The sequence below is a fragment of the Corvus moneduloides genome, chromosome Z (genome assembly GCF_009650955.1).
Source record: "Corvus moneduloides isolate bCorMon1 chromosome Z, bCorMon1.pri, whole genome shotgun sequence".
NCBI lineage: Eukaryota > Metazoa > Chordata > Aves > Passeriformes > Corvidae > Corvus > Corvus moneduloides.
The window spans coordinates 22,861,392-22,873,914 of record NC_045511.1 but is presented as its reverse complement, the minus strand read 5'-3'; the positions used below and the strand labels follow the sequence as shown (position 1 = coordinate 22,873,914).

The following is a 12,523-nucleotide window of genomic DNA, read 5'->3' as shown; positions in this document are numbered from 1 at the left end:
GTGATTGGTTGGAATTACTGATCAGCTTCATTGACTTTGGTGTTTCTGTGAGTTTTTTAGGATGAAGTAGTAATATCTCAAGTGTTTTAAAGCCATACTTGTATGGCATTTACTTCATCTGGTAGTGAAGGCTGGTAATCTTTTTAACTGCTGCCATGGAATTGATCACACCCTGGTTCTGTTAGGGAAATAAGGTGTTGTTATTTAAGCATTGCATTCAGAATACCTTCTGATACTCTTTTCTAAAGAATATAAAATAGAGTAGCATATCTTGATTGCATCTGAAGGCTGTAATGTTTTTAGGTTTGGTTGTTGTTTGGTTAGGGGTTTTTTTTGTCAAGTAAATATCCATGTGACTTCTGAGCCTGAAAGACTGCTCTTCGTGCTGAAGTGAACAATGCTATTGACAATTGACTTCTTCTCTTAGACTTGCTTAAAGTATCAGGGAAATAAATCCAGTATATCTTAATTTTTTCCTGTATTTCTGATGTATTCTACGATGGCTCAGTACTTAAAACTGCAGAATCTGATGAGAATTTATCGAACACATGAAAATGAGGCCATTTGACACGATCAAAATCCTTTAAAAAAACCTGTGTTTCTCTATTATATAAATGTTATTCCTTTGATTGCCTGCCCTGCAGCCCTTTCCTCATTCCCTACAGTGAGTTAGCACTGTGGGTAAGACAGGGAGCCTAGGCATGGTTTATGGCATTTGTTAGAATTGTTTTCTGAAGGTTGGCTCTCTCTGTTAGTTACTCTGAGCCTCCATATGTGGAACTTACAGGTGCTGATATCAGTCTCTACACAAGAGTGTACACTGGGCAAAGAAATGCCCTTTTCAAAGATGGGACAACTGGCATGTAAATGCTGTTTGAAAACAAACAAATCTTTTAAAATTATAGCTTTTTGATGCCTTTTTCTTCACATAAATGAGTAAAAAGTAAATTTGGGTATAAAGAGCACAGTTCTTATTGGAAAAAAACCTCCTCTTCTACCAGTTAGCATGTTTTCTTGGATTTCTTGGGAATATTTGGCAGGAAAGTGATGCATGCAGTAACCTAGTTTTAGGAATGCTTTTGATCACCAGTAGAGCAGAGCTGTCAAGCTGATGTGGCTTCTAGAATAGATTGTTTTCAGGCTTTAATATCTTTTCCCAAAATAGATTACTTCAGAGGACAGCAATACAGGTACTCCTTTGTTCATTCTCGGGTTAAAGCCATAGTACATGGGTGATTTCAGCAATCAAACTGGAGAGTAGGGAGAGTTTCACTGGGAACTGTTCTAGGAGAGTTCCCAACATCTGCGAAGCTATGAGTGAGTTAGTGAAGAGGACAGCAGTAGGCAGTTGGGTTGGCATAGTAGATCCTAAAATAACATTGCAGTCCAGACAGAGGTGAAGCCTGTTTTCCCAGAAACAAAACTTGGCACTGTCCGATAGTTTGTAGCAGAGCTGGGGTAATCCAGTATTCAAGCTGGGGATGGACACTTACTCTTAATCATAGTTTAATATATTAAAAATGTTCTCAAACCGTGTGTTTCTCAGTCTGGATGCATTCAGTTAGATGTAAATTAGTTCTCTAAATGTATCAAAACTATAGTTGAACATCTTAAGCTTTCAAAAATACGTATAGATATTTAAGACAATGCATCAGAGTTCACTGAAGTATCCTTTTCATTGCTGAGATTACAGGAGTAACATGCTTGTAAATTGTTTGTTGATAAACTGACTCCCTTTTCTCATGACTCCCTCATCTCATGAGAATGAGGCAGACCCCCCTCTGCTTTTCTCTTGTTGGAAATTCAATAAAAACAATTCTTCAGAACAAAGCCAAAGAAATCTTCTCTGGAAGTATGGCAAGAAACAGCTGAGATTTTGTGGAGGGTTAGCCAAGATTAGCTTCATAATCTTGTGCTCCTCCTTGTGATACCTGGTGGTGTGAATACTTCAGATGTGTTCATTGGAAAGGTGTAGCAGGAGGATCAAACTGCCCCTACTCTGCAGTCCCATAATTAGGGTGGCACTTCAATATTGTTCTCTGTAAAAGACTAAAGGATGTGCTTATAGACAACAGGATACTGGCCGTAATTATGTAAAATGACATGTTCAATCTGTAGGCTGCAAAACACCTTTAGATGCTGCATGGACCTACAGTGGGAAATAAAAATTCACATGAGGTTTGACTTCAAGTCTCCCTGAATCTTAATGTCTAAACTTGAGTTTAGCAATTAATATGGCAATGTTGGTAATGTTACCGTGTTGAACCATGTTACTCCTTCTTTTATTAACCCTTTCAATATAATTTCCACATTTTTGCCTAAAAGCTAATTTTGTTAGTTTTCTCCTATTTGATTCATGATGTTGGTATATTTCATGTGTAGAGAAGGACACAGGATTAATATGAGCACAAGGTAATGCTTTTTTCCCTCTAATAGCTTAGTTTTCTTCTACTGCCACTTCCTACTGGAATAGTCTCTCTCCAGGGATGCCTTAGAACCCCTTCAGGTACCTTAAATGGGCTCCAAGAGAGGGACTTTGGACAAGGGCCTGGAGTGACAGGGCAAGGGGGAATAGCTTCCCAGTGCCAGAGGGCAGGGTTAGATGGGATATTGGGAAGGAATTGCTGTCTGTGATGGTGGGGAGGCCCTGGCACAGGGTGCCCAGAGCAGCTGTGGCTGCCCCTGGATCCCTGGCAGTGTCCAAGGCCAGGTTGGAAGGGGCTTGGAGCAACCTGGGACAGTGGAAGGTGTCCCTGCCCATGGCAGGGGGTGTTAAGACTAGCAATTGTGTTCAAGTGTAATTGAGTGAGGTTTAATTACAAATACTAAAACGTAACTGTTAACTTGTTTTGTGGCACAGCTGTGGCTAGTGGTGAGGACTGAATTGCTATAGCTGAGGTTAAGCTTTAGTGTAGGCATAGCTCAGGTTACAGCATCTTACAATGATGTCATCCTGAAAAAGGAAGTCTTAGAGTATTAAATAAAGATACTTAGGGCTGCCAGTTTTAAGCTCGTGTGAGTCAGGAAGCCATGTGACTTAGCCACATAATTTAGAGTTGGTGTGCCAGGCAGAGAGTATTGGCATGTCATTTGAGCTAGGTCAATGTGTAAAAATAAAAATGTGTGAGATACTTAGCCAGTAGCAAAATGCTGTATAGTTCAAAAGCACTTGTCTCTTGAGTCAGGAGGAAAAAATGTTGAATTTTGAGGATGATATTGTATACTAACTGAAACACTGGATAAAGGATTGGGGAATGTGGATTCTGGCCTTGGCTCTGCTGCTTTTTCCCAGGTAACCTAAGCTTTTAATTTGCTGTGATTTTTCTGTCTATAAATGGATTTGTTGTTTTTTTTTTTTTTTTTTTTTTTTTAAGGATTGTAATAAGGCCACCTTCACTTCACTGGTATAAGGCATATTAATTGTTTAGGGAGTAACCATAAAGTATGTTTTGCTGTTGGAATATCAGTGATGTGAAAGCAAATTTGGGAGTGAAAATGTGAGCGGTTAGAATTTGTGAAAATTTTTGTTCAAGTTAGTGTTGTACTTCATTAGGATTGCCTTAACGGTAAGAAGCGGGAAGAGTCTGAAACAAAAATAGGTGTTAAAGCTTGCTTGATTTTTTTTTTTTTTTTTTTTTAAATATGCGATTAATTATCAGGTTAACAACTGATACTGGGGCTACTTGTGTTACTTCAGCAACTTACCTGCACAGTAGGTTCTGGTAGAAAGCTCTGACTAGGAAGAGTAATACCTGCATCTTGACAGTCAGGTCGTGCTGTCATTAAGACGATGTATTAGTCACTCCAAAAAAATACGTTGACTGTGCTTTATTGTCAATACTGACCCCAAAATTATCTTGTAAATAGTTGTTATTTTTTCTCTCCAATAAAGGAATTAGTCTTTACCCAGCCCCAGTCAATGCTGAACTATTCCATAGCTTGCTGTGGTAACTTGTGCCTTTGTATCTGGCCAGCTATTCAGTTTGATGAAGATTCCTCTCCTCATTATATTCTTCTGTAGAAGTCAGCCATTTTAATTTTCTTGGTACTGTAACAAAACACCTCAGTGCTGTTTTTACTAGTGTGACTGTTTTATGACAACCCGCCCAATTTTACAGGAAAAACTTCCCAAATATGTAGCTCAGGCTATTAGCCTAGGAAGAATTTATAGGCTAAACAAGATACTGGAGTTCCTCTACTGCTGCAGCTTTGAACACAAATAGCTTGTTAATAGGCTCCCTACTGATTTAATCCTGCTTGTAATGTACACCTGCTAATTTAATAAAAGTAATTTCCCATGTCTTGTTTACTGCTTGGGGTTTGCCTTTTTTTTTTTTCCACTGACTCAGTTGCACTGCTGATTGGTGGAAAGCTTCTAAAATTTACTGTATGAAGTGCCATAGTCTCATCATGAACAGCTTTCTTTGGCTTCTGTCACAGTGCATTGTTTGAGGCTGACTGGCAGGATACAAGAGAACAATCGGGAGCTGTAGTAACTTCACATCTCGCTGCATATGCTTTAAAATTGGCAGAAGAACAATGAGGTTGGGGAAATCCCCTTGAACAAGCGCTGCACAGTAATCTGACTTCAGCGTTTGTGCAGGAAAGATCCTCCAAACTGTCACTTTCCATTACAAAATGTACAAGCCAGTTTTAGAACAAGAGTTGAAAATTTTCACTTAAAATCTCTGCTCATAATTGTAGGTAAACAGACCCCTTTTTTGGGTACTTCCTTTGTTCTTTTCTTGAGTACTGGATAGAGAAAAGCCCAGTGCAAATGAAGCATACTCAGTTTTGCTTAAATGCCAGAATTTCAGAGTTACTGTTCAGTTAAATTAGTGAGTTACCTCCCAGAACTGGTCTTTAGTTTTCCTTAGTTTTGTGGAAGGCTTCAGGTTGAGTTCCTCTGATACTTGAAATAATTTCAACTCATGCTGTAGTTTTGAAGGTAACATGAAGAAAGGCTTATACCATCTGATGTGGAATCTTGCAGCTTTATGACACAAGTCATGTTTGAAATGGTTTTTGACTCAGGTGTTTGGCTGAAAAAGTCTTGTCTCTTTAATAGATTATTCAAATGTTCATCTCATGGACTCCAACTACATTTTTCAGGAATGGCTTCTGAACCTTGCTGTGTTTGCATAAGCCTACAGCAGCACAGCATCCAGTCACCCAAGCTCATTGATAATTCTTTACTCTCTTTATGTCATAAATATCCCCTTCTGCTACAGTGAGGGGAACTTGAATATAAATTCAACAGCCATACCAGGGAAAGGAATTCAAATGTGTCCCTACCCATAAATTCCACAAAACTAATAACAAAAATGCTTTTTCAGTTCTTCTGCATTTTAATTTTGAATGTCTAATGTTCTGTTTGTCCCATGTACCTGTCTTGCAGTCTGATGCCTTGTCTAAACAGAGTTAGTACCCAAAAATTAATGCTTCGCTGTCCACTGTTATGTCTCAATTAGATGAATGTGGGAGGAAAGCAGAAGGGCTCTACCTAGTGCAAGCTGTATTAATGGCAGTCATTTAAAAAATTCTGTAATTCTGTTCACTGATGGGAAGACACTTTTACTGGAGTTGAGTGCTGATGTGTTTTTTGATCCTCTGGGAACCCCTCATCGTTTTGGCCAACAACCACAGAGATTCCAAGAAGGATTTAAGCAGCTGTCCTTAGAGAAAAATCCATGTATTTGTTAAGTTCAATGTTAATGCTCTTTGAGCCTTTGAAAATCCCATCTTTTTGGCTGCCGTAGGACAGAGAGAGAGAGAGAGAGAGCAGAGCAACTGGCACCTCAGTAGAGGGTAGGTGGTGGTAGATCAGGGCTGTCTTCTGGTAGGTGGAGTGAGGAAAAGAAACTGTTGGATGTCCTGGGAAGGTGCTTTACCTGTTAAGCAATTGGATGTAAGGCAAGAGGACTTGTGGGCACAGTCTTCAGATGCATTTTGTGGGTGTGGATCATTAGCAAGGTGGTGAAGACTTCAGGACTTGGCCAAGGTGTTAACACATCCTTTCTGCCTAAGCTCTAGTCAGCAAAGCTCAGGAAGTAGCTTCGATTCTTATTCTAGAGGTGTCTCCTGCATATTCCAGTATTCTGGTTATAGTATCTGCTGTGGGGTCCCATCTTCTCTTCTGGGCCTGAGGAGAGTAGAGGCCTCTAGTTAGGCACCTTTGCTATTACTTTCTTGATTTTGCCTTATCAGAAGCATATAATGTAATATAATATCTAAGCAAAGATGCAAAGTGCATTTTAGAAATAAAATACTGCTTGCTTCTATCTGAACAATTCAACTCTTCAAGGCTTTTTATGGCTTCCTTGCTAGCTGTGAATTGTCTTTAATAAGGGCATTGTCAGTGTGGGTGATGTTATTTTCAGGCATAATTTTGTATTTTTTTTGGCAAACAGTGATGTCACAAGTATCATTTGGTTCTCTGCCATAGTGTGTTGCTTGGGGAATCGTTCTCTAAGCGTTCATTTAAAATTCCTTATAGGAAACATTTATGCTTTAGCTATATAATAGTTGGTGTTTCTTAAAGTTTTCTTAAAGACAGTCTGTTGTTTGGGATGTGGATCAAGGTCAGTGTATTCTCTGCTTCACCAGCTGTCTTCCAGGTGTGCATGGCTTGGAATGCAGCAGGGATTGTGGTGGCCTCCTTGCATTGAGCACTTCATAACATATAACCTCTGTTTTTCTTCTTGGGTTTCTCAAGATGGGTGTGTAATTCATAGGGGTTGTCCAGAGGAAAGTTCAGTTTGAAATAATGTATTCAAAGATCCTGTAACTGTTGTTCTAGGAGTAATCTTTTTGCCAAGTTAACGTACTTTTTGAGGACTGTGGACAAGGGAAATATCTTGCAGAGCTAATCTCTCCCCGTCACTACCCCGAATACACAGTAGTTTGGGAAGGTTAATCAAAACATCTCATGTTTTCTCAGCTGTCCATCAGTTGCAAAACAGCCCACGCAAGTGGTAGCATCAGCCACTCACCCTCTTGGAGGATGACGGACTACTCGAGAAAAATTACTTGACTTGGCCCTTGCTTGATAGCTGTACCTGTTAGCTTGTGGGGGAAGCTTTCACCACCCCTACTGTGACTTATAGTGGTTAGAGAACTTGAGATAAAGGTCATTTTTTAATGTCTGTTGAAAGTATGATCTTCTGTGAGATTTGCCTGCTGTTAACAAACCAATTTGTTGTGAATATATCAGCCACTATTGTCTTGGATAGGTCTTCATGTACAGGTACTTTGTCCTTTGATATTTCTGAGTTTCAGATCTGTAAAGAATTAGCTGTAAAGAAATAGCATTAACCTGTGAAAATGCACTGAGTGTCATCTCAACCCGCTGCCTGATATTATCATAGAGTAGTTTAAGTTTCTAAAGATGAGAAACTGCAGCAGTTAGAAAACCTTTATTGAATATAACAGTGTAACGAAAGCAGTGTAGGAATTCAAAGTTACCATTTCAAGAATGCCGTCTTAAAGCATAAACATCCCTGTCCTCAGAGCTTGTTGGATTCACACGGTAATAGGTTTTTCTTTATTGTTGTTGTTTTTGCTTTTTTCGTTGGGTTCCCTCCACCCCTTGGTTAGTCTTTAGGGAGTTGCCATTGTGAATGCTGTTGCACGCTTGTCATCTTCACTAGATACAGGGCATCTAGGAGTCATTAGTTTTGATGGCTGTTTTTGAATATGTGATTGGGGGCAGTTTTTCTGTGCTTAGGTTCTTCTTACCTCCGGTTAGACTGCTTCAGTGTTTGTGAGATGCTGAGCTGCTGAAAGCTGTGGTGTTTGGTGGAGAGTAGGGAACTGCAGGGCAAGTTTCCCAGCAAAGCTGTTAGCTCATGATTTCTGTGGGCTGCTTTTGGATGCTCCACATCCTTGGTCTTTGAGCATAAGACTTGTGGCCAAGTCCCTGCTGAGTCTTGAAGAAGGCTGAGCTGCATTGCATACCTTTTATTTCTGAGCCCTGACACCACCTCTGTGCTGCTTGTCCTTGCCATTTAGAAGTTTTCAGGCTCTACTCCCCACCTGCCTTTGAACGCCAGGTAGAGACTCCTTGATCAGATCTGCGTTTGAACAGACCATGTGGATAATGAAAAAAGAAAGAAATATTTTACTTCTGCTTGGTTTCCATGGTATCCTGGGAAAATTGCTCTTGAACTTTGAGGTGCTATCCTTCCAGGATCTCCTAGCATTGAGAGAAAAATAAAGGTAGCAGTGATTTTTGTCAGCTGCTTTATTCTGTCTAACAGCACTGGGCTAGCATGTCAGGATTTGGGAGAAGGGAGGATGATAAAGTGCTTTGAAGAGCCTTATATCTGTATTTTTCCTGTGTAGGCACTTTGTTGCATATGTGACCAGGAAGAAGTGTGCCTTTAGAAAAGGCAGCAGGAGCCTTGAGTGTTCATCAAGATCACTTGTTGGCCTGGCACTCAGCAGAGCTAGAGAAAACTAGCTACTGGCCCTGAAACAAACACTGGGCAGCTCACATGCTGGGCTCTAACAGTATCTTTTGTACATCATGTTCCACTTTTGTGTCCCCTGTGGACATCCTTGAAGTTTTAATCTGAAGTAAATGGAAGTCATTGAATGACTTTTTTCTTTTCCCACAGTGTTAGAGAGGTTAATTGCATCCTGTGCCTCCTGCTTTTCTGGCTATTTTGATGTGTTAATTTTTTTAGCATACATCCATTTATGAGGAAGGTTATTAAGTCATTTTCCTCAGTTCAGGTGCTGCATTTTGTATTTGATGTAATGGTTTTGAATATACTTTATAAAATTCTATGTAAACTTTATTTGTCAAAGCATTCTGAAAGGTGAGAGGTTGTGTAATGGTTCCTGATTTATATTCCACTAAATATGCACATACATAAATGTTTTTTCTTGGCTGTAGTGTGTCCTGAATGTGTATGTGGGGTGGAGGGAGGCAGGGAAATAAGGTGCAGTTACAGTTTTCAGCAAGTAATCTCTGTCTTCTGCTTGAAGCATAAAGGTCTGCTTTTGGATTCTGGGGAGGAAGGCAAACAATTTTTTTTTCTTTTTTTTAGTAACTATGTAAGGCCAGTTACTTAAATAAGTAAATCTGAGGGGTTAGAGACACTTGAGGAAGCATTCCTAGTTGTAGGAGCTCAGTGCCCAGCTCACACTTTTACTCTTGTTTTGTGGAATTTATACTGAGAGAGAAATCTGTACTTTCAGTTCTGCAAGAATATTCAGTCCAGGGCTTTTTAAGACGTTACTTAATATCCTTTTCGTAGACTTGCCAGGCTCTGTTTCTCCTTTGAAGAATGGGGGATTCTGGTGGCAAACTACCTATCCACCTATAGTTATGTGTAAATATGTGTAAATTTTCATTTACTCTGGTTGCTAATACTGCCCTTTAACAGAACTTTTCCGGGGGTCTGCTCTTCTACCCCAGGGTCTACCACAGAATGGTCTCAATGGAAGAACCTTTGTCCAGCTTCTCTTAAAGGCGAGTGCCACCACAGAGCAGTGTAAATAATTTTCAGGAAGAATTCATACCTGTGGTTTTTATTTGACTTTTGTTAACTTACTAGCTCATCCCTCTAGCAGGTGATTGGAAGAGAAATCAGTATTTCATACTGAATTACATTTCATACTGAATCTTTACGTTTTCTGTTGCAAGATAATGAGATCAGGACCTCTGTAACTTGATGTCATTGACAAGCAGGAATGAACTGCTGTAGCTTTGAGTCATTCCATTTGATGAATGTGTATGCCTGGTTCTGTACACTTAGTGAGCAGATGACATTATGTCACTGTAAGATGGGATGCTGGAGATGCAAGTGAAAACATTGATCAGTTCTGCAGGGATGCAAAATGATTCGAAGGAGGAGTATGGTAGAGATCTCATTAAAGGAGCTTATCAATAATGTCCTTTTTGCAGGTTGTTTTAGTCTTTCCTAAGTGAGCATAGTGCAAGTAACCTTTCCCCTGTCACCCCCAGCATGGGGAAAAGAAACATAAGCAACATCCATTTCAGTAGTTGAGACACTTAGGTAGATCAAACTGCGTTTTAGAGCGTGTTTGTTCAGGCTATACAGCTAGCTGAGGTGCTGTTTGGAAAGACAGGTAATACAGTTAGCATTGCTCTTCTGGTTTGTTGGCATTTTAGGCTGTAATAGGGAAAAAGTGCTAATTGTCGGTGTATAGAAAGGACTATCAAATCCGAATATAAAAGCAGCTACACATATTTTCATTTGAAACCCAGAATTAAGGAAACCATGATCAGGCAGATTTGGTAGGAACTGTCTGTGCTGAATACAATACTGTATGTAAGCCAGTGAACTTTTTTAATTGCTGACTTAGTTTCATCTTTGTTACACCTAAGCCATTCAATTCAGTTTTTCCTATTACTGGAGACTTTGAGACCCTCTCTGAACTAGCTCCAAAGGCTTGATATATCTCCTTAGCTGTTCTTGAATCTCAGTTGCATCAGGAAGAAGATAACTGGTATGAGAGGGAGAATTCTGTTCTTCTGTACATCAATTCACTGGTCCTTTTCTCAAAGATAGCGTCAGTGGAGTGTAATGGGAGTGTATTCGCAGGAGTGCAGCTTCAGTGTAGCTACACCAGTGAGAAATTGGAGGCTAACTCAGTGTTGTGGTGTTCCTGCTTTGGTTTCCTGCTCAGTGTATTGTTCTGAAGTCTTGGATCGAAGATCTTACATAGCAAGATGGATTTATTTTTTTTAAAACAGTATACAAGATACAGATCTTGAGTTTGCATACTTCAACCTGTTTTCTCAGGTCAACTTTACAGAAGCAGCCATGAACAATGCTACAGCACTGGCATTTGCCCATTTATTAAGAGAAAATGGGATTCCATAAGTCTAGTGGCCATTTCTTACTGCTCTAACTCCAGTTTGGATGGCTTGATTTAGCTCCTGAAGCAAATTTTCTGCCTCTTTTCTGCCTCCTTGACAAAATAACAGTCAAAGTTGTAAGTGTAGTAAATGTTAGGCTGGTGTAAAGGTGCTTGCGTGCTTGTATAAATAACTTCTCTAATTCAAGGGAAAACCTGATCATTTTTATGTTCTTGTTGTTGTGTTTTTTCTTGTTTAGTCTTTGAGTAAAAACAGTGAAAACCAGCGTCAGGCTCACTTCTATAGGGAAGACTTTGCATGAGAATTCTAGAATTGGAAAACTGACTTTGATTCTCATCTCACATTTTAAAAGAGATAAGTGGAGTACTGTCACAGATTGCTGAAATTATTTTTCATGTCAGCCACAGCTCCAGCACTACAAATGTCTCAGAAAATGTAAGGGCAGACAAATCAGATTCAGGGGAGAAAGGCTCATGATTAAGATGGAGGAGAAAGGCAAATGGAGAAGATTGCCTTCAACATGAACTTGGCAGACTTGTTAGTGGCTGCAGATTCTGAGAGATGTGAGAGATTCAGGAAGGATCTTAGAGACTCAGTGTAATACTTCACAAATAAGCAAAATAAATGTCCAAGACCATTTCTATAATGTTTTCTTTATAATGTGGGCTTTGACTACCACATGCTATTTGCATTTCAGGTTTTATTTGTCATATTTCTAGTGCTGCCACTTCAGGTGAAGAGGAGGCTGTCGACTGAATGCAGTGCCTTCTAGCTCCTTTAGAGCTGTTCCACCTTGCAAGACTTTGAAGAAAAATATATAACTGCAGTTATATATGAATTGTGGCAATATTTAACAACTTCTTTATAGAGTTTCTGGCACTTCGTATGTGAATATCTTTGAAGTGGTTCTGCCTACTTTCATCTGATGTTTTACTTGTTGAAAGCACTTCATTTAGTACAAAAAGTACCTTGAGCACACAGCATTTCCAACACTGTAAATAGTGGTAGGATAGTTATTTGTTGATTCTGTTCCTCAGCAAAAATTGGTAATAATAATTGCTTGCAGCCCAAGCACAGTGTGTAATAGTTTTGGTGCACACAGGATACTGTTTAAAGCTCTGCTGGCTTCTGGTTTTTCAGCTATAGCCTCACATAAACAGCATCTCTGAAAAAATGAGTATTATTGACAAGACTGACCACCTTTATCCCTGGTTGTATCTCCTACTTTGCAAATGCACTTGGGGAAAGCACAGGGATGTCTTGGAGGATGTGCAGTGCCACGTGTAGATGCCAGCTTGTTGATGCTGTGGCCATGAATATCTGGACAGTACTTGCACATACTTGCTTGGATCTGCAAATGAGTACATCTGGCGTTTAACTGCGTTTAGAAACTGATCCTAATTAAGCAGCCTATGCTGAGTACCAAAAGGCTTTAACAGTTGGCATCTGGACATCAGTGAGGGGATTGTGGATTGGTCTGTGTATATACATCTCTAGCTACTGATGTTTCTAGTTTAGAGTTACTACTGCCGCAAGCCAAGATGCAAATGTCTTTCTGTATTCACTGAGATGAGGTTGTGCTGTCACAGGTCATCTTACCCTGTTCAGCCTTCTCCTGCAGTGTCCTTTGCCACCTAATCATATCAAATACAAGAACTTGGTTTTGGGCGG

The 12,523-nt window shown here is 39.8% G+C and overlaps 1 protein-coding gene across 6 annotated transcripts in view; it reads left to right on the top strand.

The window, feature by feature from the left end:
• Positions 1-12,523, top strand: part of SMAD2 (SMAD family member 2) — a 50,423-nt gene that overhangs the window by 15,673 nt on the left and 22,227 nt on the right. The window contains exon 1 of one of the 6 annotated variants that reach the window (XM_032096203.1): positions 3,104-3,292. The exons of the other annotated variants lie outside the window; for them this stretch is intronic. Coding sequence (XP_031952094.1) covers positions 3,255-3,292 — 38 coding nt within the window. The 5' untranslated portion in view covers positions 3,104-3,254. Of the gene's footprint in view, positions 1-3,103; positions 3,293-12,523 lie in introns of those variants that run through there. 6 annotated transcript variants of the gene reach the window in all.